We start from the raw sequence: 25794 nt of genomic DNA, 5'->3' as shown, positions 1-25794 counted from the left end.
AATAAAAAGGGAGTGTATCAATATGTATTGTATACACTCCAAAGAAGTGAAATTATTACAAAGCAAGAATGAAAATAATAAATACTTATCAGCAGTAATCTCAGATCTAAATTCTTATTTAACCGATTCCGTGCGGATAGCACAACCTATCCATTAATAATTTGAATTTTTATTTTAAACAAAACACCAGAAAGAACTATTATAGCGCTCTCCACCTCTCGAATGTTCATATTTAATTCTATAGTAACACTAAAACAATCAATTCATCAAAAACTTAAAAATGTTTACAACTGATAGAAATAAGACACTTACCTTCCATTTCCGTTATAACACGTAGATAGTCAGTTTTGTAAACACTAATCGAAAAGTTAAACCATTCACTTTCGCTTTTGGGTGGCTACTAAACTTACAGCACGTGGAAAAAGCAGAAACTGAGGTATTCCCGGAGGCTCTTCAAAGGTTTAAAAAGAGCTCTCTTCCAAAGTCAGCGATGCATTGACGACTTTCTGATGTTACAAATGGCTATAAGCGAGGCGAGGAGAATGGCTACTTTCTATCAGGTAGAACGTCTGCTTTATCATTAGATTCAACTTAAAAAGCACATACAGGTAGGATGGAAATACAAAAACAACATATCCATTTAAAAATCTCTTTATTCTGATTGTACGCAGTGCACAGTTACAATATTTGCTGGCCCGTAGCTGCACTCGTCTAGTAACTGCTTTCACAATTTATATTCAAAATACTATATCGATATTTCAAAATATGCTCTAATTTGTCGTTTATGTCGTACAGCGGCGGGCTTACACGGAGGTTACTAAGCGAAGCTAGATTAAAAGATTGAGCACACGAAGACACTTCTATACGAATGAAATACGAACATAGATTTAAATCGAAAGATATAACATATATAGTCCATATTGTGTTTTCTTTCTGATAGTAACCAGATGAATGCGTTCACTTAATTTGAAACGAAACACGTTCCTAATTGCATTTTTTATAATAATAAAAAGCACTAACAATATGTATTTCAATTGCTGTTGATTCGTTTAATTACTAATAATCACCAGTGGACCAAATTTAAAAACAGAATTTTATCTCTATAACATCCATAAGCACCAGGATATCTTACGATTTAAATCTACGATTAAAAAGTACGACAATGTACTAAAGAAATGTTATAATTTGTACGAGAAGTCCTGAGCAAATGCGTCCGGTGCACTCGGTGCGTGTTTGGCACAAATAATCTCTGGAGAGCGGCGCGCGCGCGATCTCAAGCGCAAATCTATTGAATCACTTGTTTAGCAATATACAAGGCGTTGTCTTCATTTGTGGCTTATGCCTTCGAAAAAGGAGGTTCTCGATTCGGCATGTTTTAGGAATGTTGGCCTTCTGTAAATGAATCTAGCTCGCACATTAAAGAAATTGAGTTAGAGGTTAATATAAGTTCCGCCTTTCTAAATAACAAACTATATTTAACTTGGTTTTAAGTTACTGCAGATGTATGATAATTATATTTAAAAAATCCATTTGTAATCGCGACTATTATTAATGTAATACAGGTAATAGCATCAAGAACCTCCTCATTCTTTACATTCGAATGCTTTTGTAATCTTTAGTACAATTTATTTAATAGTCTCATCTACATCTCTACATGAACTATTATGTCAGAAAGGAAATTGTATAAAAATATGTTATATTTATCAAGCCCTAATACATTGTAATGCCATTCGGGGTCCGTTGGGTGTTTGTGAGTGTGTGTGTGTGTGCGCGCGCGCTTCAGCCAACATTCATATCCCACGCGCGCTCGACGCGACATAAATGCAATCCGCCGAAAAGAGAAATTAATTATTTTATTTACAAAAAACTTAAGTTAATCGTCATTGCCATTGAAAATAATCAAGTTATGGATTATGATACTGAAATATTAGTTATACTGAGTGCTTTTAGTGCATCAATCTGTACACAAAGTAGATTCTGATCTACTACCCACCAATGGTATCAAATTAGTATTACCAATTAAATTTTATAATAAATGCTTTGACAAGGAAATCTTCCCAAATCAAGTAAATTTTATTTTAGGTGTGTCTAATAAATTAAATTAATTTTTAAGTTTAATTTTGAGAACGCTAAATTTGCATTTCAAAAGTTATAAATTGGATTTATGGAATTAAATAAAAAATATTTATCTGAAACTGAAACTTGAAAACTTAAAATGAGATTATATTCATGAAGTAATGTTAGAATATTTCCAGTGGCAAGGAGCTATGCCGAGCGTCGCGCCGAGCGCCTCACACTGATATGTCGAAACAAAATTATATACGGAATTATTTACAAAAAACGTACAAAATGATCATTAATGAGTAACAATAAACGGGATCAATAGTGAACGAGATTCCCTCATTAAAAATAATAATCAATATCCCTCGTAAATAGAACAAAGGTACATTTAGAGCTACACAGCGATCTACACACTAGTAATATAAACCTTTATAAAGTATGTGATGCTATGGAATCTTCTTGTAAATATACACCTAAACAACGTAATAGTTAATAGTAAATAGTACAATAATAGCGCTATGTCGGCTGTCGGAGTCGGAATGGTGTGGAACAGGGGGAACGGATGCAAGTTTCCGCCGCTAGTGGCGCCACATTTCGCTGCCATATTTTAATGGTCATAAGTTGTCAATATCATCACAATAAATGTATGTTAATAAATTAAATGCTGACGCCATCGTCATATTAACATCCTTCCGTTTCGTGTAACGTTTAGCCATACGTTAATTTATTTTTTAATTGTTAGTATAAATTCAAAATTGTAAATATCTACCACTTTTAAAATACGACAGTCGTACACGACCATTTCGACGCCGCTAGCCGACACAAGTGCAAACAATACAATGTTCTAGTCAATAAAAACGAAAATATTAATAATGGAACAGAATTCTTTACACAACAATAATAATAATAATTAATTAATAATAAAATATTTACAAATATTCAACGTAACAATATTTCTTTTAGTCTATTATTCGGCTATATGCTACAGTATAAATATTAACGTACGATTACATTCTACATTGTCAATCTGAGCTCGAGAGAGCGAGATCTGAGCTTTACGACAATGTGTTGTATTTGAAATGTATTTTGTATCATATTGTTGTATTGTTTGTATAGTAAGTGCCACTGATCGGTTTAAATTCTATCCACTACACCGTAATAACGCCTATGATGAAGGGAACACAAAGAATCAATAATGCAATCATTTGGCAAGTGTTGCCTCATACCAAGAATGTTGTAAACAAAACAGACTTTTACCAGATACATGAACTCGCCGCAGTATACATATGAGCGGTTTGTACACTGATGCGCTCATATTACACGCTTTGATCACTCGTCTGCACGTCGTCGGCTAAATGTTACATTTTTGTGAATATTTTTTCGATATTAATGTACTCAAAATAATTCATAGCGTCGTACTGTATAGAGGTGCAAGTACTTTACAACTTTACAAAGTTTCTGTCATATTACTTAAGTAATAAAATTGTATTACAGCCATAAATACATCTGTATCTAGTCAAGTTTTAGTAAAAAAAAAGTTTTAATGTGCTATTCGATAGATACTTAGGAAAGCCATACAACAAATTATATTTACATACAAATGCTACAAATTGTGACAAGATAAATACAATAATTAACACAATTCATAGATTTTCTTGCATTATCAACAGAGACATAGGAAATTCAAAAGTGCCTTGATATACTTTCTGTAAAGGGTGGCGACTTGGCCTGGTCACTTATTCCATTTGCTGTTATTTTTTATACATGAAATTGTTGAAGCTCAAAATAGTTGACTTATTATAATAATTTCAACAAATCGACGTGGTTTTCAAAGTTTATATTTAATCTTGAATGTTAAATGCAACTAATATACCAAGATTCAATAAATGTTTCACCACGAACATTTCGGACCTAACCATGTATCATATCACGTGACAATTTGTGACGGATCATCGTATTACCGATACTTATATTAATTGAATATTCTATCTATTTATTTCTCGTTAAAATGACAGTCCCGTTATATTCATTGAAGAACTTGAGAATATTCTCCACAAAATTATAGATGTAATTATATCGTGTATAGCAGATATCGTTACAGTTAGAACGATAGTCGTTGCCGTGTGTCGTGTCGGTGTGGTGTGACGTCACTGCAGACAGGCCTGCAGCTTCTCGATCCACTCCTGCGCGGCGTTCGCGTCGCTCGCACAGAAGTTGTACGTGCGGCGACTCGTGCGCAACTGTAATGTTATTATTTATATGTTTCAATAAACACGATTAAAAATATATTAATGTTTTATATATTAGTTATTATTTGTTAATAAATATATACTAGTATGCAGTTTTTAAAACATCGGTTACGAAGTGAAAGTAGCAAACAAAAATGATCCAAAGTAAACATTTTCTGTGATAAACTTTAGCATCAACCCCAAATAAGATAAGTTTAATAGAATTGGAATGCCTTCTGCAACGCCTATGCCTTAACATACCCTTCAAATCAGAACACAACAGACTTAACAAGGTTGTTGTTGAAAGAAATAGGTGTGACCACGATGCTGCAGCAGTCGAATCACGTAATAAATAAAACCTTACACGTTTCAAATATCTTACACTTCCAAAGTAAAGACCACTTACTCGTAATTTGAAAATTGTAGTGTGGAACTAAGACACCCTAATGTAAGTTAGTGTTAGAGTATTAATAAGTTAGTTACAATAAAACCTTCATTTCATCAACACGCCTCTTTACTAAGAACCTGCCTGTGGGATCATTACAAGTGTAAGGTGTAAAAGATAGAGCAATGTATGTGTATATCGAGTATGTATAGAGTGTATGACTCACATCGAAGAAAGAGCGGTCGTCGCACTTCTTGGGCGGGCCGGGCGCCGCCGCCGCGGGCGACACCGTCAGCACCTCCGCCAGGTCTGCAAACACACATAACAATAACATTTTATGATACATTTACAAGAAATACTAATTGAAGTTTTTGAAAGATTGAATAATTAGAAAAAAATATATATGACTGAGAATTAGAATATATTATTGATTATTTTCTTATAAACGGGAAACTCTTATATATTAAAAAATGAACCAAAAATATATTTTATTTTATTAACAAAGTCGAGAGTGCAGTTTATGGGGAAAAAAAACCATAAATCAATATTTTAAACAGGTTGCAATATAAAGCAAATCTATTTTGTTTGTGGATGCAAAACTTCTAAATTCTGAAAAATAAGGGATATCACTTCATATAAATAATTAGTAGGTAATTAATATTCATACATACCAATAAATCCTTTGCAATGTGAGTCTTCCATGGCGTCGTAGTAACGCAGTTGATGTTTGATAGAATCCAAAACAAACCACCTACAATTAAACAATAAATTATAATTTAATAAAAAAATATCTGAAAGTAAATTACCACTAGTAGCTATTGACTCAAGGTAGGGTATGCCATAGACATTCTTTTATTGTAGATTCCTAGAGAAGTTATACATTATTTTTGTGTCATGGGAGCAACGAATGGTTAAGTAGGTTACCTATTATTTGAGAATCACTGACTGCTCTGGTTAACATTCAATCTTAAATTCATCAGTAAATTTCGATCCATATAATAAAATTGATATATGAGTCATTTGTTATAACTACACGTACACTAATACGTACCGTTGTTTCCATCCTTTGAGTAGCGCGCCTCGTTTATACAGGTGTCCTTCGTGTGTGCGGTTCTCTGCCACATTAGATGAGAACTGTTCGTAGTACTGCTGTGACGATGACTGTAGTGTCGCTACACCTATAATAAAAGAAGTAGTATTTTTAGTGGTATAAAACTAAATTGTTTGTAATATTAAATTCATATGCATTTTTCCTTTAGTTTTAGATTAAATGTACGTTGATTTCTGGGCGGAATTTTGTGTTAATTACGTCATTATACTTTCGATAAAACGCTTTACATTTAGTAGAAAATTCTATTGTACGTTGATTTGATTGTTTGTAAAATTAGTCAATTGCAATTGATTGTTGGACACGTAGATAGAAACTATTTTTGTGAAATTTCAAATACAGATTCAACATTGAAAGACGTGATGTATCGTATATATAACGTATAATAGAATCAGTACTGACTAGCGGAGACGGCGAGATGATCCCGATCGCGGTCGGGCGGCGGCGGCGCCTTGTACTTGGTACAGGGCAGCGGCTGGTGCTCCGCGCAGCGCTCGTGCACCGCCGCGCCGCAGTCCACGCAGCGCACGCCCGCCTCCAGCGGCGTCCACAGCAGCTCCGCGCACGCGTCGCAGCGGGCCGGCGCCGCGCCCGCCGCCGCCGCCCAGCGGTGCGCCGCCCCCGCCGCCCCCGCCGCCGCGCCCGCCCCGCCGCCGCCCGGCGCGCGCGCCGCCAGCCGCCCGCGCACCAGCACGTCCAGCGTGCCGCGCCGGTGCGCCGCCGCGGACAAGCGACGCACCACGCCGCTGCACATCGACGCGTTGCGCTGCAAACACAACGTTATTACGTATAAACAGATGTCCCTAAAGTGGTAGGCTTGTATAGCCCGCGCCAAACTTCTAGACCGCTTTGAAGTTGTTTCGCGCAATTACAAGTATATACTCCGTAGCAAACAGTAGGTGCCCTACTAATGCAGCTATGTACCCGTGGACTGAAGCGGACAGCAGACGGGTACCAAGGGGGACCCGCGCTGTGTCATAATATCTACAATTTAGTGTGGTAACGCGACTCGTTTCTACATTTAGAGCGGACTAGAAGTTTAGCGCTGACTCTACTTTTTTGCTAAAATGCTCACAAATACTAACCACTAAAAAATATTTCTTTGAACAAATTATGACCAACTAACACAATCAACATTAAGTTATTTTTCCGTCCTAACTAAAAATAAACCGCAGTTATTAATGTTAATTACAATATATAATCAAATTGGGCTATTTTGAATACTCTTACATTATTTCATTAAATCAAATACAAAAAGTAAAATCTCTAAAACACAATCAAACTAGTATAAGCCAACTGACCTGCAACTCCAGCGTGTTGGGCAGCTCGAGCTGGTCCCAGCGCACGCGCCACTTCTGCGGCAGGTGGCCCAGCTCCAGCTCCAGCTGCCGCAGCCGCTCCAGCAGCCCGCTGAACGCGTCCGGCATGCACCGCGATATGCTGTCGTACCTAGAATTGTGGAATAATAAAAATCATATTACGATTACAGATAATCAATTTTTGTCTACCACAATTCAAAAATTTATAAGCGACAAAGAAGAGTAAGTAAAGAAAACATTTCAGAATCTTTCAATTTTCATAACAGACTTGAGAAAATACGAATGAAACTACAATTAAGTGAACGTGAAACATTAAAAAAATAGAAACAAAAAGAAATACTTGGATGATAGAGTGACAAACGATAGATTTAAATGTATAGAAAATAAACTTTTTGTGTTTTTCGAGGTAATTTCCGACGAGTTCCAGCTTAATCCTCAGGAGTAGCGGCGCATCTGTGGCCGACCTAGGGTAGGAAAATATAATCTTATCTGGGGTTGTTTACAGATGTTCATGGCCGACAGTAGTCACTTACCATCAGGTGGACTGCATGCTCGTCTGGTAATCCTATATTATAAAAAATATCAAGAGTGACGTAAACAAATAAGGGCGTGAACACACCCGGCGGTGACGACGCGGCGCGGCGTGCGCGGCTCGCGCTCGGGCTCCGGCGGCAGCTCGGGCGGCAGCTCCGGCTCGTACGGCGCGCCGTGCGCCAGCTCCTCGCACACGTAGTACTGCCACACCTCCAGCGCGGGCAGCGCGCTCACCGGCCGCAACACCTGTTGTACAAATACGTATATTTTACTATCAGTCAGGTATAGTAGTCCGCGCCAAAATTCTAGTCTGCTCAAAGTCCTTGCGTGTAGGTTTAGTTAGCATACAGTCCGTAACGTAAGGGCACACAAACACAGCTATATACCCGCGGGCGAGAGCGAACAGTGGACGGGCGCTGGGAAAGTCCCGCGCTGTATTTGTCCCGCTAATATCTATAATTTGCTATTGCGATGTGACTCGTTTCTATATTCGGAGCGGACTAACAGTTTGGCGCAGATTCTATTGAACAAAACTCTTAACATTATTATTTACATTTTATAATATTCTTTATTTCATTTTTGAAGTTATAATTCTTTTCCGAATGAAGTATTTCTTTTTCAGCTTAATTTTTTGTTTTGATGTGAAACATCTATAGCCGCACGTAAAACCGATTTCTGGCGTCGCCACGCTATACGATGGTATATATATACAGTCTATATGCAGTAGTGTGTACGGTGTGGCGACGCGTCGCCATGCGCAATCGAATTCAATAAATAGTCATCGTTATCTGGAAAAAAATCGTAATATTTTATTTTATCGTTATGACCTATTTAGTTCCTATCACAATATGTTCTTTTCTGCATATTACTTTTACAAAATAATGTCGATGTTTCACATCTGCCAGGCGTCCCGTGACGGCTCACATTTTTTTAATAGTTACTCTTCTCGCGCATGTACTTTAAATGACGCACTCTTCAACCGTCTTCCCACGTGACCAATCTCAAATAGAGTTAAATTTCTACCAAAGATCATCTACAGATGCGTTGGATCCCTGTTGGCTAAGCTGAAATGTCTCGTATCCTTCGAGACTGGGGGACACACGCGCAGTACGCACCGGGTTGTCGAGGTCGGGCGCGTACAGCAGGTTGTAGAAGAGCGGCGCGCGCTGGTGCAGGCGCTCGATGTAGTCGAACAGCGCCAGCCCCGCGCCCGCGCCCGCGCCGCGCGCCTCCTCCTCGCCCGCGCCGCCGCACGCGCCGCACGCCCCGCACGCGCCGCCCGACCCCGTCTCCACGCCCTGGGGGGGGAAATAGTGACGTTTCATTATTAAGACAAAAACATATATGTTCAGTATTTAGAACTGGTCGAAATACTGATTATAAATAAAAGGAGTAAATTCAAAATTTAAAGGTTGACGTTTCTGTCATAACACACATTGTACGGACAGTCGGTATTCAGATTTCGTCACGGGACGTATAATATAATTTATATTTATTACGGGGGTCCTGGGGACCTATTTGGACGTCGCGAGTGTGTGTGCATCACGGTCGATCGGTCGCCGAAGGGAGCACCGCACAGTTCTACGGTATTTATACTTTTATTCACCTACACTATCGTCACTAGCGCACAAGGGTTCCAAATTATATTTCGGATTAGAAACCAGCGACCTGAAACTCTACATTTTGGTCACTTCGAGTCGGGATTCGGGTTTCCGTGCTCGCAAGTATATTCTTGTGTGTTGGTGAACAGTAGTGTAGACATCGGTACACGTCCACGTCGTTTGTAAATACTTTGCCGGATTATAAGTATTTACAGCGGCTGGACAAATTCAAAAAACTGTGTACTCTACAATTATTACGTAGGGATACACGTATTTATTTCGGTTACTATTTTATTTATGTACATCGGGTACTACAAGAAACGTCAACGGTTTTAGGCGTTCTTTCGGACTATTATTAGTGTTTCGGTCGGGCTTGTATTGAGCATTCTCCTGTTTCGGGTTGTGTCGGTTGAAGGTGGTAGAACTCTACGTGGTTCGACTCCGGCAGCACCACCGCCACATCTATTTCTGCCATTACAGCAGTGTTTGGAGCTGCTGTATTTTGGTTTGAAAAAGGTGTGGTAAGGGAGATATACTTAATCGAGGCGTTCCAACTTAGTCCTCAAGAGTAACAGCGCACGTGTGGTCATTTACACCAGGTGGAGGTGGACTGCATGGTCGTTGTTTACTCTATTATTTCGGTCGGTTTTATTTCGGTTTGGATTTTTATTATTGCGGATTATAATTTACATTCGGTAATATTTTGTGCTTTCATATTTGTCAAGTCGGTTGACATATAATTTTGTGACAGCGTTCTATCGGTTTAAATTTAATTTTATTTTTTCTTATTTCAATTTTTTTGAAATGGCTCCTAAATCTAAACAAAGGTTGAATAAATTAAAATACGATTTAGCAATCCATAATTTGGATTCTATTTACGATCTTTCTCAGCGGGAACCTAAATCTGAAATAGATAAAAATAATTTTAAAATACGGTATCATGATTTGGATCGTAATTATGAAGAATTTACGTCGATGTTTTTGGAGCTGCAATCGGAATTGGACGAAGGCTCTGATGTGGATTATTCGGACGATTTTAAAAAATATAATGGAATATATTATGATATCAAGAGGAAGTTTTTAGAAATATCATCTTCGGAGACTGAACATGGTTCGGAGTTCAGGTCAATGGATGATGGTGACAAGCGGAAGCGGGTGGTTTTACCACGGATACAGATTCCTACATTTTCGGGAAAAATAGAAGAATTTGTTTCATTTATGGATTTATTTAATTCTTTGATATGTGAAGATAATGCTTTATCTGATTCGGAGAAAATGTATTACTTATTAGGTTCATTGGCTGGAGAACCAAAGGTTTTATTGCAACACTTATCTATTTCGGGAGATAATTTTTCGGTTGCTATGGATCTATTGAACAATAGATATAATAATAAAAGATTGTTAGCAGATAAACTGTTTTATAATTTGTTTTATATTTCACATGTCACCAAACATTTAAGTTCTATTAAATTATTTTTAAATACATTATTAGAAAATACGAAAGCGCTAGAAAAGATGAATTTTCCGGTTGATCAGTGGACTCATTTATTATTTTACATTAATTTTCAAAAATTAGATAATAGTCTAAAAAAAGGTTTTGAAGAACGGTTTACAGGAAAGGAGTTTCCGGAATTTAAGGATTTAATAAGGTTTTTGGAAAATGAACTTAGGATTTTGGAGTCAAGTGGTGATTCACATCGGACATGTGGCACTACTAAAACTCATGCGGCATTTCAGGAAAATAGGCAGGTAGGCTGCAAATGTTGTAAAAAGGGAATACATCATCTTTCCAAATGTAATAATTTTTTATCTTTAAGGGTGGGTCTTAGGAAAGACTTTATTAAAGAAAATAAACTATGTTTTAGATGTTTTAACTCTCATAAGATAGCGGACTGTCAATCTTCGTGGGTTTGCTTTAAGTGTAAGTCACCTAAGCATCATCATCTTATTCACATGGATTTACCTCACTACCAGACAGCATCGGGCAGTGCTAGGTCGGTGGCGACACCTACTGTGACCGGTATCAGTAGGGCACATGCTTCTAATGTTGTCGCGGATAGGTTGGAGGATAATCCATATACTGCATCTGTTAGCGGATCTAACAGGGCAAATATTACGGTTTCGAATCAAGGTGGTGCTTCGTTGACTTCTAACATGATTGAAGCTGATATGTTTAATCGTACGGTTCTTTTGTCTACGGCCATGGTGCATATTAAGGATGCACATGGTCACTATCAAGAAGCGCGTGCGTTATTGGACAACGGTAGTCAAGGTAGTTTTATTTCGGAGGGTTGTGCCAATAGATTAGGTTTGAGGCGGTTTAATACGAATGCTTCTACAGTCACGGGTCTGAGTGGCATACCAGTGGATAGTGGTAGAAATGGGGTTAATTTAACGATTCGACCGCGGTTTTCACGTCGACCGTTATTGGTATCTACCGCTACTATTCTAAATAAAATAACTAATCAGTTGCCTAGTTTCAATTTACCTCAAGAGATTTGTAGTCATTACAAAGGACTACCTCTTGCGGATGAATATTTTTACCTTAGTCGGGAGGTTGATATTTTAATCGGTGCGGATTTATTAGGAGAGGTTATGCTAGGGGATATTATTAAAATAAACAATGATTTGCCTTGTGCTATGGAAACTATCTTCGGTTATGTATTGTCGGGGCCTTTTTCATACGCGGTAAATAATGATGAAGGTGCCCAGAATATTAACGTTTGCCAAACATTTACAAACGTACAATCGGATAATTTTGTATATAAAGTTAGGGACACTAACGATAATCCTAGCGTCATTGCGGATCCAAGACATTTGGATCATAAAATTTATAATAAAAATTATCATCACCGGGATGATACACGGCGATATGCGGTAGGTTCGCCATATTTACCAGATACGTTTACGGTAAATAGTTCCTTTTCATCTGTGACAAAACGGTTCTCTATCATGGAAAGACAACGTACGGTAAATAAATTTCGGAAAAAGATATTAATTTGATTTAGCGGTTTTACGGTTTTATTTTAGTCATATTTTTTATGGCTTTAGTTCTATTATTATTTTTTATTGGGAAAGGTCTATTGTTTTCATTGTAGAATATTTTGTTTTTTGGTCAAATGGATTGACACATTTAATGGTTTCGTTACCTACGGATAGGGTGAGTGCCACCGGGGTATTTCACATTGCAAACGGATTTTGCTTTTCTTTTGTTTTAAAGATCCTTAGGGTTTCGCGGTTAAGGAATCCTAAAACATTAGGGTGTTATATTTTGTAGGTTTTTTGTTTGTTCTTGTGCAAAGGTTGTACAATGAACATTTAGTGTCAACGATTTGACGACGGAAGGTTTTCTTGTAGCATTAACTACATTTACTTCTCGGCGGGCTCTTTCACATGTCATTCGGTTTGACTGTGGGACAAATAATACAGCTGCAAGAAGACATCTAGATGAAGAACAAACATTATTAGATCAAGAAGTACTGATTAATGATGCTGCTGTAAGGGATATAATATGGTTATCTATTATACCTTCGGCACCTCATGTTGGTGATTTATTGGAAGCGGCTGTAAAGTCAGCAATAACTTTGTTGAAACGGGTAATCGGTGAACTTGTTTTAATTTATAAAGAGCTGGAAACTGTATTTACCAGGATGGAAGCAGTTCTCAACTCTAGACTATTGCGTGTGGTTACGGAAGATTCTTTGGGTTTGACGTATTAACGCCAGCTCATTTTTAATAGGTAAATCTTATTATTGGAACTGGAATATAACTTGGCGGATTTACCTAACAATAGATTGAAGAGATGTTAATTGGCGCAAGCTCTTTATTAAAAGATTTCGAAGAAGACGGAGTAGTATATATCTTCACTTGCTTCAAACTAGAAGTAAAAGGACTTAACCTGGAGGATCACTTAAAATTGGAGATTTAGTTTTATTAAAAGAAGAGAACTTGCCTTCTTTCAAAATGGAAATTAGTGTGGATTTTGTGTTACTGCCTGAGAAAGATTGTATTATTCGGATAAACTGAAAACATCAGTTATATTTATTTGGCCTATGGTTAAGGTTTGTAGGTTGCCTTCGGAATAGGGTTGTCACAAACTTGTTTGTGGTAATTTATGTTTATTATATGTTCGGTGTAAGCTTTTATTTTTGGATTTTGGTTGATAAAGGCTTGGCCTTTCTCGGGCGGGGGTATGTTCAGTATTTAGAACTGGTCGAAATACTGATTATAAATAAAAGGAGTAAATTCAAAATTTAAAGGTTGACGTTTCTGTCATAACACACATTGTACGGACAGTCGGTATTCAGATTTCGTCACGGGACGTATAATATAATTTATATTTATTACGGGGGTCCTGGGGACCTATTTGGACGTCGCGAGTGTGTGTGCATCACGGTCGATCGGTCGCCGAAGGGAGCACCGCACAGTTCTACGGTATTTATACATATATTCATCTACATTATTGTTTCTAGCGCACAAGGGTTCGAAATTATATATCGGATTAGAAACCAGCGACCTAAAACTCTACAATATAACAATCACATAGAATATCAGATATTTTTTTTTATAATATAGGAGTAGTAGACGAGCATGCAGTCCACCTGATAGTAAGTGGCTACTGCCGCCCATGGAAATCTGTATCAAACTCCAGATAGGATAACATATACTTACCTGAGGTCGGCCACAGATGCGCCGCTTTTTTTTAAGGACTAAGCTGAAACGCCTCGAAAAAGTATGTCTCCCTTACCACACCCTTCAAACCCGAACACAGCAGCGCTTAACATTGCTGTTATAAGGCAGAAATAAGTGTGGCGGTGTTGCCGCCGGAGACGAACCACAAAGGGTTCTACCAACTTCAAATGTAATATTCATTATGTCTTCTAATCCTCGCTGTCGAACAGGAACGTGCGGAGCGGCCCGGCACGCTGCGGTGCGCGGTGTGTGTGTGTACGCACCAGCCGGCTGACGTCCGGGCGGCGCTCGTCGGAGGCGAGCCCGAGCTCCGCGCGCTGCGCCTCGCTGTCGAACAGGAACGTGCGGAGCGGCCCGGCACGCTGCGGTGCGCGGTGTGTGTGTGTACGCACCAGCCGGCTGACGTCCGGGCGGCGCTCGTCGGAGGCGAGCCCGAGCTCCGCGCGCTGCGCCTCGCTGTCGAACAGGAACGTGCGGAGCGGCCCGGCACGCTGCGGTGCGCGGTGTGTGTGTGTACGCACCAGCCGGCTGACGTCCGGGCGGCGCTCGTCGGAGGCGAGCCCGAGCTCCGCGCGCTGCGCCTCGCTGTCGAACAGGAACGTGCGGAAGCGGCAGGACACGCTGTGGTACGCCACGAAGCGCAGGTAGTACTCGTTGAATTCAAACGCGAGTGGGAACTGCTTCTGCACCTGAAACAAAAAAGAAACATGGTTTTAAGATTTTCATTTTTTGGTAGGTAAACTAAATAGGGTTTTCAAACGTCTAGGTCTCCCCTAGAAGAGGGATTTTTAACTACCTCGCTTTTATACGTATATTATGTATTGATGACCAAAATTGATAAATAATTCCCCGGAAGCACTCCTTTCAGTTTATTATTAATTCCACGTGTGCAACATTAACTAGCAAAGACCCCAACACTCCTGCCCTCCTAGATTGAAGCCAGCTACGACAGTAATGATCCGAGACATCGTGATATTATTGATCTATCGGTAAATTTCTAAATATATTTCTAAATGCCACACACTTGATGCACAGCGTCGAGGAACATGAGGAACGTGGGCGTGAATCCCTGCTGGGGTGTGGCGGCGATGTTGCAGCGCTGCTGGAACTTGTGGCCGAGCGCGAGCCACTCCTTCTCAACCAGGATGCGGAACCCGTCCAGCGTGCGGTAGTACGGCTCCAGGCACAGCTGCGCCAGCGACGAAATCTGGCGTAGATAAATATATTTTTAAGAACAATAGCGAATAATAATATTATGTGTGTTGATAAGTCTGGTCCTACGAGTAGCGAGATCTAGGTAGATAAATATATTTTTAAGTACAATAGCAAATAATAATATTATGTGTGTTGATAAGTCTGGTGGCATGAGTAGCTAGAATTATCACATTGTTTTTATAAAAAAAAGTAATTTCTAATCTTATTTATTTGTACAACATATGTTTTTATTTTTTGTTTGTCTGCCTGCTAGTGTCTTTGTTTGTATGTCTATCTGTATTAGTATTATTTGTACGACAAAGACACTGGAATCAACTGAATCTATTTTGATAAACTTGTACATGGAATTTAGATTTGACCTTCACATAATTATAGTTGGTGAGCCAAAAAAACAGTTGCGCAGAACCTGATATTTTTACATTGTTAGCGATGCTTCTTTTTAAATATTTTACCTGTGCTGTAACGTCCCATCCGTCTTCTAAGGAGATTAAAACTGATGATCCCTGTATGTCCAAAAGATCGACCACTGTCCCGGATAGTTGGAACAACTGTCGGATTTGCCATAGCCAGCCGGATTCTTCCACGAGTCTAGGTGAACAAAAAGTTTATTTAAAAAAATATGTTTGCATTTTTGGATTATTATTTTAATTGTATATTGTATACTATATTTTTTTTCGTTTAGAAGTGACGAGGCAAAATATACATAGATAATTATAATCACTTGAGTAGATGAAATCTTAAAATGGACATTTTATCTAACTGACGATTTTAAGAAAATTGCAAACATTTGGACACAGAAGGTGCACGACAAATATGAGTGTCGCCAACTAGGAGCGGCCTATGTCCAATAAAGGTACTAAGGGGCGATGGATAGGTGGATTCAATTACAATTACAAATACGTACTTTTAGTCCAACTAAAAAAATTACAATCCTTTGCTTTCATAAATGGAGCTAAGACGCCCTGATATAGGATAGATTTATTGTAATATTAATTTTGTATACAAATAGTTTTACTGGAATAAACATGCGTTTCTATCGAACCATCAGTGACATGGCTACAACTACTTCCATGGTTATATTCACGTGGGGAACATTGAGGAACGTGAGGACATTATACTAACGTGAGGAAGCCGGGCTCCTCGGCCGCGGCGGCCGCAGCGGGCGCGGGCACCGGCGCCGACGGGGCGGCGGCTCGCAGCAGCTTCTTGAAGGCGTGCTTGGTGGCGCGCGCGTCGGGGTACTCCACCGGCAGCGCCTCCACGCCCGCGCCCGCGCCCGCCGCCGCCGCGCCCTTCTCCGTCACCACGTACAGCGCCGCGCGCCGCGCGCCGCCCGCCTCGCCCGTCACTGACAACACATACCATACGCTACTATTGTATCCCTGGTACAAACAAGTCGACCGGCATCGCTAACAACTGCTGACTGCTGCTGACTGACAATGGTGTGTTGACTATTGATATAAAAGCATAAATCGCACTTAGATTTAAATCGTAGAGTACAGTGATAAAAGATATAAGGCAGCGCACGTCCCAGAATCGGTTTAAACCAATATTTACTACATCCTCTATCTTTAGACAAATGATTAAACATACAAGAATAAAAATAATAAAGCACTTCACATCCCAGGAGCGGTTTAATTATTTTTAACAGACTACAAAAAACACATTCCGAATCAAGAAACTACTCCTAGTTTCTCGATTCGGAATGTTTTTACGTTACATTAAATTAATAAATTAAGTCATACAAATTAAAGAAAATTATATCATGTACTACATACATGTTATTATTACAAAATGTGCAGTAAACTATGTAATTAAAATGTAAATATTAAACACTATCTATGTTTACCCATTTGAATTTACTCCTGTAAACACTTTTCTATAGTAATAAATTAATTTCTGACGACACCTTCACTCTAACACATCTTAATTTTAAAACTTAACACGTAATAATAAACCCTTCAAAAGTGCCAACTAATCTGTCAGTTTTTTTTTAAATCTGTATATATTTATTATTTTAATTAAATACAAACCCGAATCCAAATCAGCAGAGGAGAAGGGTTGCTTAGGCGCGTACAGTTCTAAATGCGAGGCCTGCCGCCTGTCCTTAAGGGAGCCCCACCGCCCGAAGTGCCTGCCAGCGCCCGCCGTCGAACTGTTGCTGCCTTTACCACCACTGTTCCGTCCTAATACTCTGCAAAGGTTAATAATATTTTAACAAGTGAAACGACATCTATTTTAATTGTCTTGAAGTAATATTGAGGTTTTAAGAGTAAAACTTACGATGGTTACACTGTGGAATCTTCATGATATTTCTCTCTACTTTAAAATAGCAATGTGTTTAGGATAAGCAATCCTATATGAAATGACTCATATATTCATGGGCGGTAGTGACCATATACCATCCACTTTAAGCTTATTAGAGCCATTTTTTGGCAGTCAGCAAAAAGGACAGGGGGAGAGAGGAGAGGATGTATGTATGACAGAACTTACTCGAGCGTGTCCGCCGCCTTGGCGAGCGGCGGCGTGGCGTGCGCGTGCGCGGCGTGCTATCACTCATCGTCAAGTGGACTGCGTTCTCATTTTCGTTTTCATTTGCTATACAGAAGGGACAGTGGGAGGTGATAGTGAATATAGACAGTGTGAGACATACCCGAGCGTGCCCGCGGCCTTGCTGAGCAGCGGCGTGGCGTGCGCGTGCGCGGCGTGCGGCGCGTCGTCGCAGCACAGCAGCAGCGAGTCCAGGCTCAGGCTCGAGTCCTCCAGCTCGGCCAGGTAGTGAGACATACCCGAGCGTGCCCGCGGCCTTGCTGAGCAGCGGCGTGGCGTGCGCGTGCGCGGCGTGCGGCGCGTCGTCGCAGCACAGCAGCAGCGAGTCCAGGCTCAGGCTCGAGTCCTCCAGCTCGGCCAGGTAGTGAGACATACCCGAGCGTGCCCGCGGCCTTGCTGAGCAGCGGCGTGGCGTGCGCGTGCGCGGCGTGCGGCGCGTCGTCGCAGCACAGCAGCAGCGAGTCCAGGCTCAGGCTCGAGTCCTCCAGCTCGGCCAGGTAGTGAGACATACCCGAGCGTGCCCGCGGCCTTGCTGAGCAGCGGCGTGGCGTGCGCGTGCGCGGCGTGCGGCGCGTCGTCGCAGCACAGCAGCAGCGAGTCCAGGCTCAGGCTCGAGTCCTCCAGCTCGGCCAGGTAGTGAGACATACCCGAGCGTGCCCGCGGCCTTGCTGAGCAGCGGCGTGGCGTGCGCGTGCGCGGCGTGCGGCGCGTCGTCGCAGCACAGCAGCAGCGAGTCCAGGCTCAGGCTCGAGTCCTCCAGCTCGGCCAGGTAGTGAGACATACCCGAGCGTGCCCGCGGCCTTGCTGAGCAGCGGCGTGGCGTGCGCGTGCGCGGCGTGCGGCGCGTCGTCGCAGCACAGCAGCAGCGAGTCCAGGCTCAGGCTCGAGTCCTCCAGCTCGGCCAGGTAGTGAGACATACCCGAGCGTGCCCGCGGCCTTGCTGAGCAGCGGCGTGGCGTGCGCGTGCGCGGCGTGCGGCGCGTCGTCGCAGCACAGCAGCAGCGAGTCCAGGCTCAGGCTCGAGTCCTCCAGCTCGGCCAGGTAGTGAGACATACCCGAGCGTGCCCGCGGCCTTGCTGAGCAGCGGCGTGGCGTGCGCGTGCGCGGCGTGCGGCGCGTCGTCGCAGCACAGCAGCAGCGAGTCCAGGCTCAGGCTCGAGTCCTCCAGCTCGGCCAGGTAGTGAGACATACCCGAGCGTGCCCGCGGCCTTGCTGAGCAGCGGCGTGGCGTGCGCGTGCGCGGCGTGCGGCGCGTCGTCGCAGCACAGCAGCAGCGAGTCCAGGCTCAGGCTCGAGTCCTCCAGCTCGGCCAGGTAGTGAGACATACCCGAGCGTGCCCGCGGCCTTGCTGAGCAGCGGCGTGGCGTGCGCGTGCGCGGCGTGCGGCGCGTCGTCGCAGCACAGCAGCAGCGAGTCCAGGCTCAGGCTCGAGTCCTCCAGCTCGGCCAGGTAGTGAGACATACCCGAGCGTGCCCGCGGCCTTGCTGAGCAGCGGCGTGGCGTGCGCGTGCGCGGCGTGCGGCGCGTCGTCGCAGCACAGCAGCAGCGAGTCCAGGCTCAGGCTCGAGTCCTCCAGCTCACCGCGCCGCGCCGGCGTACACGCCACTAACGCGGACAGGAACCGCTCCTGTACAACACGAACACCGACATCATCAACATCATCATCATCAACATCGCCGTTTTCATTAACAATGGCATCATCAACGTCGTCATCATGATCTACAGCATCATGATATACACTGAAATCGTAATTATCATTAACGCCATCGTCATTGACGTCTACGTCATCATAATCAACATCGTCAATATCATCATCACCAAATGCGTTATCAATTAATCAAACTTCATTTATCAACTATTATCACTTTAATATAATTCTCGTGACATCGTCGTCGTCATCACCAACTTCATTATTATCATTGACGTCATCATTGATCGTCATCATTGATGTAGACATAATCATCATCAAGACGTCAAGGTTATCGTTGTCATCATCATACAAAAATATTTTACGTAACTTTCAGGACATTAAATTTTTCACATAGTAATAAATGAAGCAATTGAATCTCATACTATAAAAAGCGTTTTTAAACTGACCTGTTCTAAACTAGATGTGGTTTCCGTGCCGCTAGGTGTCGCGCCGGGGTTTTGATGGCTCGATTTTAACATTCCTATAACGCCTTTATGATGGGGCGCCGCTGACCTATTAAATCATACAAACATTACAAATATAATCAGAAAGATATACAGAACGTTTGAAACACTCTACAATTTAACAATATTCTAATTTACACTTCACACTACTATTTTAAACTCATTGTCTGTATTTTATATGAAAACGAAATCGAATAAAAGTTTATTCTGTTATCATACTAAAATCTCAATATCATAAGGAATAGCAAAGATAACAAATTTAATAATTATTATTAGTATAGTTTGAATAATTTAATTAAATAATTGTGTTAGTTTATTAGAAATTTATATAAATATTAGTTTATTATTAAGTGCTTGCGACGCATCCACGCGTTATTGCGTTTGCAGACGTTTGAAGTTAGCGACAATTTGTAATCGTGTGAATGTGTCAAATAAATATATACAATAGAATGGTATGTTAGAAATATGATTAACCTGGCCAGTAAGGCTCTCGTGCGCGGGTGTCGCCACGTGAGCACCGGTATCCGGTTCTGCCGGTAGCAGCGCGCCGCGCGCCGCAGCGACTCGTCCGATATGCCCTCCGGCACCGCCACTACCGCCGGGTAACTAATCATACACAATGTACAAAAATAATTATTGATTTTTAATTAAGGCAGTAAATAATAAGTAAGATGGAAGTCAATAAGATGGAAGTTCCATCTGAGGTTGGTCTCAGGTGCGATATTACTTCTGCGTACTAAGTTGTGGAACCTAATAAAAATGTCTCTCCTTTTTTGAGCAGACGAGCATGCAGTTCACCTGATGGTAAGTGGCTACTGCTGCTCATGTACATCTGTAATCAACCCCAGATAGGATTAGATATTCCTACCTGAGATCGGCCATAGATGCGCCGATCCCCATGAGGATTAAGCTGGAACGTGCCGGAAAAGTACGTCTCCCTTACCACACCTTTCAAATCAGTACACAGCAGCGCTTAAAACTGTCGTTATGAAGCAGAAAAAGATGTGACGGTGATGCCACCGAAGTCGAACCAAAGAGGGTTCCACCACCTTTATCGATGTTTTTCTTCTGTAGCATTGTAATGGGAAAATCTCCTCTGGTTACCTCCTGCAGAGCGTGTACACGGCGTTGGCGTGCGCGAGGCGGAAGGGCGGCGCGGCGAGGCCGCAGCGCGCCCAGTCCCGCGCGTACACCCGCTCGCGGACGCGCTCCAACGTTCTCGCCGCCGGGGGCTCCGCGCCCTCCGTCGCGCCTAGCTCCAACTCCTCCACTAGGACACCATAAATAAACATCATCATTGTTGCATAAAAAACAAGATAGAGACAAAACACTGAGGAATATTTTGCCTTGGTCAATCAATATTTATTTTCGTTTGAAAGCCTTTTTGTAAAATATATTAATAGCAAACTAGCATGCAGTCTACCTGATGGTAAGTGGTTACTGCCACCATGTGTAATCAACCCCAAATAGGATTAGATACTGATACCTGAGATCAGCCACAGATGCGCCGCTACTCCTGAGGACTAAGCTCGAACGCCTCGGAAATGTATGTCTCCCTTACGACACCCTTCAAACCAGAACACAACAGCGTTTAACTCTACTGTTATGAGACAGAAGTAGGAGCTATTAACAAACTAATTTATATATTGAGGCAAACTCTTTATGCTCTACATTCTACATACACACATACATAAAATTAAAGGGAAATATGACTACTGCTCCTTTATATACGTGTAACTGCATGGATCATCGCCTGGCAACGCCCTTATTAAGTACTACTCACATGACAGGGTGTCAGCGGATAGCGAGGACATGAGCGGCGGCGAGGTGAGCGAGCGCGCGTCTGCGGACGGCAGCACGTACTTCTGCCGCTTGGACGGCTTCGGCTTCAGCCCCGCGCGACGCGCCGTCTTCAACAGGGTTTTCTTGGCGAATCCTCTGTAGAAATTATATGTTCTTAATTATTATAATACTATAGTGTTTATAGAGTCCGCGCCAAACTTTTAGCTCGCTTTGAAGTTGTTGCGCGCAGATGTCAGAGAGTCAGAGCGCCAATGTGGTGGAATATAATTACAAGCATACTATCTGCGTTATGTACCCGCGGGCGAGAGCGGACAGTGGACGGGTGCCGGGGAGCCCCGTGCTGTTTTCGTACCGCTAATTTGCTGTTGCGACGCGACTCGTTTCTATGTTCAGAGTGGACTAGAAGTTTGGCGCCGAGTCTACTATGAATGTATAGTCGACTTGTATAGTCGATTGGTGAAATATAAATATTTTTTAGAATCAATTTTGATGCAAGCCAAACATTAAATGACTATCAGTCTAGCCCAGGTTATCTAGGAATTAATTATCGAGGCATCATCACCGCATCAAAATCTGAGAACATCCAGGAATGGATAGTTTTGCCGCTCAGTGAACTCGAAAAGTCTTTATTAAAGAATCTTGAAAGATGCAGATCAATTGCAGTTTTTCGGAGCGTACATATTACGTGCGTGTCAGTGCCCAGTGCGAGAAGTAGTCAATAGTTCATAAACGTGTGTACTTGAGCGTGTGGTGCTTGGGCGCGGCGAGCGCGGGCGGCGGCGCGTGGCGCGGCGCGAGCGCGAAGTGCAGCAGCGCGTGCGGCGGGTGCCGCAGCCGCGCCAGCGCCTTGCGGAACGCCTCCGCCTGCTCGCCCGCCACCTCCTCGTCCAGCGCCACCTGCACACACACACACACATTGACATTATCGTAGGAAAAAATGCTAGGCTTATAGTCTACCAACTTTAGGTACGAACACATACACATTGTCATATTAATTTCCCCATAACGAACACACACGCTTTCTACACGCTTTCTACACTCACAGCCACACACTAGGATTCCCTGTATCGTGGGTGCCATGGACACACACAGAGACAAATACACAAACACCCAGACCCAGAGACAGAAATCTAAATTCATCATTTAAATTTCTGTCTGGCCGGGGATCGAACCCGGGACCCTCTGCGCGTCAGACCGGTATGGTGACCGCTCCGCCACGCGGGTCGCCATAGAAAAAGGTTTGACATAAAGTCTTTTTTTTATAATACGAGAGTAGCGGACGAGCATGTAGTCCACTTTATGGTAAGCTAATAAGTGGCTACGGTCGCCCATGGACATCCGTAATCAACCTCAGATGGAGGTTGAGATTACCTACTTGAGATGGACCCCAGATGCTCCGCTACTCCTGAGGACTAAGCTGGAACGCTTTGGATAAGTATGTCTCCCTTACCACACCCTTCAAACCAGAACACAGCAGCTTTTAACACACTGCTGTTAGCCCGTACAGCGAGAACGTGCGGAGGGTGCGGTAACCTTGATGAGCTGGAAGGTGGCGGCGCGCAGCTGCAGCCCCTCGGCCAGCGCGTGGTCGAGGTGCGCGTGCGCGGCGGCGGGCGGCCGCACCGCCTTCTCGCGCGTCAGCGCGCACAGCGGGAACGCGCGCACCACCGACTGCTCGCACGCTGCACGAACATATGCGGGAAATTAGTACGTGTGCCCTCGTAGTGAGCAGATGCTAGGAAATTAACTACTAATACAACGAAATTATTTTGAGATCATTTATAAGCATGTTTAATCTTAAATAGAAATTGGCGTCTCTGATGGGAATTTCTTTTTTAATTATTTAGGTATTAATTAACACCCACTGGCTAAATTAGTGAACACCATTAGCAATGGACCTTTCTAAACAATTTCAAATAGAATTGGTTTGTACCTTATATATATAGATCGACAGCGTGATTCAACAACGCCATTCAGCATTGACTTATGGAAAGTCCCTACGACAGAATCTATAAAATAAACTTACCATACTTTCTAAACAAAAGTTTAACGACAGATGGTGTCAATTAAACCTCGAAACCACTTTATAATCCGCGCTAAATATCCGCGATAAGTTGTTGCAAGCAGGTGTAGTCATACAATTAGCTATGGCGCCGCGATTCATTTCTAAATTCGGAGCGGAGTAACAGTTTGGCACGGACTTTACATGTGGACATACCGAAGGGGTCGAGCGGCGTGCCCTTGAAGATGACGCGGTAGTTGGTGAGGAAGAGCGCGCCCTCCGCCGGCAGCAGCGGCGCGGCGCGGCCGTCCGCCGTCAGCAGCGCGCGCAGCGCCGGCGCCGCGATGCTCTCGCCGCACACCAGCGCCGGGGACACGATGCGCGGCTGGGGGGGACACGATACTGTACGTCTGATTCATAATTACATGTCCAAAATGTCAACAAAGAAACGTCATTGTCAAAATACGATTACAGGTACTGTAAACCCTAACCAATTAACAGGAAACAAAAACTTTCACAAATTCAACAAAACGACAAAAACTTTAATAACTACACACAATTTAACAAAAGAGCTATGAATACGAGAAAATATTCGAGTTCGACCGAGATCACGAAAATGAATAACATCGACTACGAAATCAGCAGGATTAACGATTTTCGGTGACGGTGTTGGAGGTAGGTAGCGCCGTGGCTATGTGGAACGAACTAAAAGTTCATGACAAAGTTGCTAGATTGCAATAATTATTCGTTTTTAATTTGATTAACTATAAAAGTGTATTATAATATAGGAGTAGCAGACGAGCATGCCGTCCACCTAATGGTAAGTGACTACTGCCGCCCATGGACATCTGTAATCAACCCCAGATAGGATTAGATATTCGACCTGAGGTCGACCACAGATTCGCCGCTACCGCCTTGAGGACTAAGTTGGAACGCCTCGGAAAAGTATGTCTCCCTTACCACACCCTTCATAACGGAACACGGCAGCGCCTAACACTGCTGTTATTATGCAGAAATAGGTGTGGCGTTTAAGCTGGAAATTAAAGGACCTATAGTTGAATAAAGTTTTAAGAAGACCAATTTTTTTCCAGGCACAAAAAATACCTTTTTTTCACCCACTTATTTCAGAAACTGAACACGAACACATACTCTCTTAAATATACTTTGAAGTACTATATCATTAGCTTAGCTATTTTGCAGATTATGGTATATATTTTAATATCTAACCTTCTGCACGGGTGGTAGCCTGCGGCTCTCTCTCGCGACCGCGTCCAAAGTCTCGAGATGCATGTGCACGACGCCGGGGATCATCTGGTGCAGACAGCGCACGTGCTCCGCGGTCACACCGCCCTCCGTACAGACCTGCACACATATATTTTAATCCCTTTATTATGTTTGACACTGTGATAAACGGCTAAGTAGCCTACGTCCGCAGGTTCAAATTATTGGGCGATAACGAGTAGAAATTTTCTTAAAAATTAGCTTGTTCTTTTAATATGTAAATTAATCTTTATAAGCGACTCTATCCGATAGTGGACTTATCCTGTATAGTTTTTCTTTTTCAAAGTCAACTTGTTGAATTTTCGGCTAAGGAAAAAGATTTGAAGAGGGAAAAAATCGTATAACGCAGTTTTAGTTTTTATCAAAATCAACCTCGTAACTCCTTTCAGCATTTTCAGCTATTCCTTATAGTGTCAGATTTGGCCCTTTTCGAAACTATAAGGAATAGCTAAATGCTAAGGAATAGCTAATCGACCTTTAGGTCCATTTGAAAAATGCATCCTGTATATTAACCGATTCCGTGCGGATGTGGCACAACTGTAGCGGATGTGGCACAACTGTGGTGCCATCCGCACGGAATAGGTTAAGAAGATTATGCGATAATTACTAATATATTTAGCATTCAAGAGCATACCTTGTCAACAAACCGAGAGACCATCTTGATAACATTATTCCCCGCTTCACCGGGGTCAGCCTCCTCGAACCCGGACTCCGCGTCTGCGCTGTCAGATTCTGCAACACTGTACAATTGACGAGAAACGTATTATTTACTATCTAACGAAGATACTGGCACTAACGAAGATACTACACACTATGTACACGCTACAGAATCAGTATAACAAGTACAAAGTCAGCTAAATG

The 25794-nt window shown here is 42.4% G+C and overlaps 1 protein-coding gene across 1 annotated transcript in view; it reads right to left on the bottom strand.

Moving 5' to 3' along the window:
- Positions 1-635: 635 nt before the first annotated feature.
- The window catches only part of Sbf (SET domain binding factor), a 101512-nt gene continuing 76353 nt past the window's right edge, over positions 636-25794 (bottom strand). Inside the window, exons 17-39 of the mRNA XM_073089352.1 lie at positions 25568-25673; positions 24880-25014; positions 23869-24037; positions 23184-23332; positions 22390-22547; positions 21631-21785; positions 20952-21117; positions 20322-20453; positions 19791-19896; positions 19157-19320; positions 17177-17337; positions 16266-16491; positions 15596-15731; positions 14953-15135; positions 14450-14617; positions 8751-8933; positions 7721-7881; positions 7084-7231; positions 6185-6548; positions 5726-5852; positions 5346-5425; positions 4901-4983; positions 636-4301 (exon numbers count right to left, since the gene is read on the bottom strand). Coding sequence (XP_072945453.1) covers positions 4209-4301; positions 4901-4983; positions 5346-5425; positions 5726-5852; positions 6185-6548; positions 7084-7231; positions 7721-7881; positions 8751-8933; positions 14450-14617; positions 14953-15135; positions 15596-15731; positions 16266-16491; positions 17177-17337; positions 19157-19320; positions 19791-19896; positions 20322-20453; positions 20952-21117; positions 21631-21785; positions 22390-22547; positions 23184-23332; positions 23869-24037; positions 24880-25014; positions 25568-25673 — 3553 coding nt within the window. The 3' untranslated portion in view covers positions 636-4208. The remainder of the gene's footprint in view (positions 4302-4900; positions 4984-5345; positions 5426-5725; positions 5853-6184; positions 6549-7083; positions 7232-7720; positions 7882-8750; positions 8934-14449; positions 14618-14952; positions 15136-15595; positions 15732-16265; positions 16492-17176; positions 17338-19156; positions 19321-19790; positions 19897-20321; positions 20454-20951; positions 21118-21630; positions 21786-22389; positions 22548-23183; positions 23333-23868; positions 24038-24879; positions 25015-25567; positions 25674-25794) is intronic.

Source organism: Epargyreus clarus, unplaced genomic scaffold (genome assembly GCF_041222505.1).
Source record: "Epargyreus clarus isolate Ecla_fem2 unplaced genomic scaffold, WU_Ecla_fem_2.2 ptg000029l, whole genome shotgun sequence".
Taxonomy (NCBI): domain Eukaryota; kingdom Metazoa; phylum Arthropoda; class Insecta; order Lepidoptera; family Hesperiidae; genus Epargyreus; species Epargyreus clarus.
Note: the sequence above shows the minus strand (reverse complement) of the source record. Positions and strands in the feature narration are given on the sequence as shown.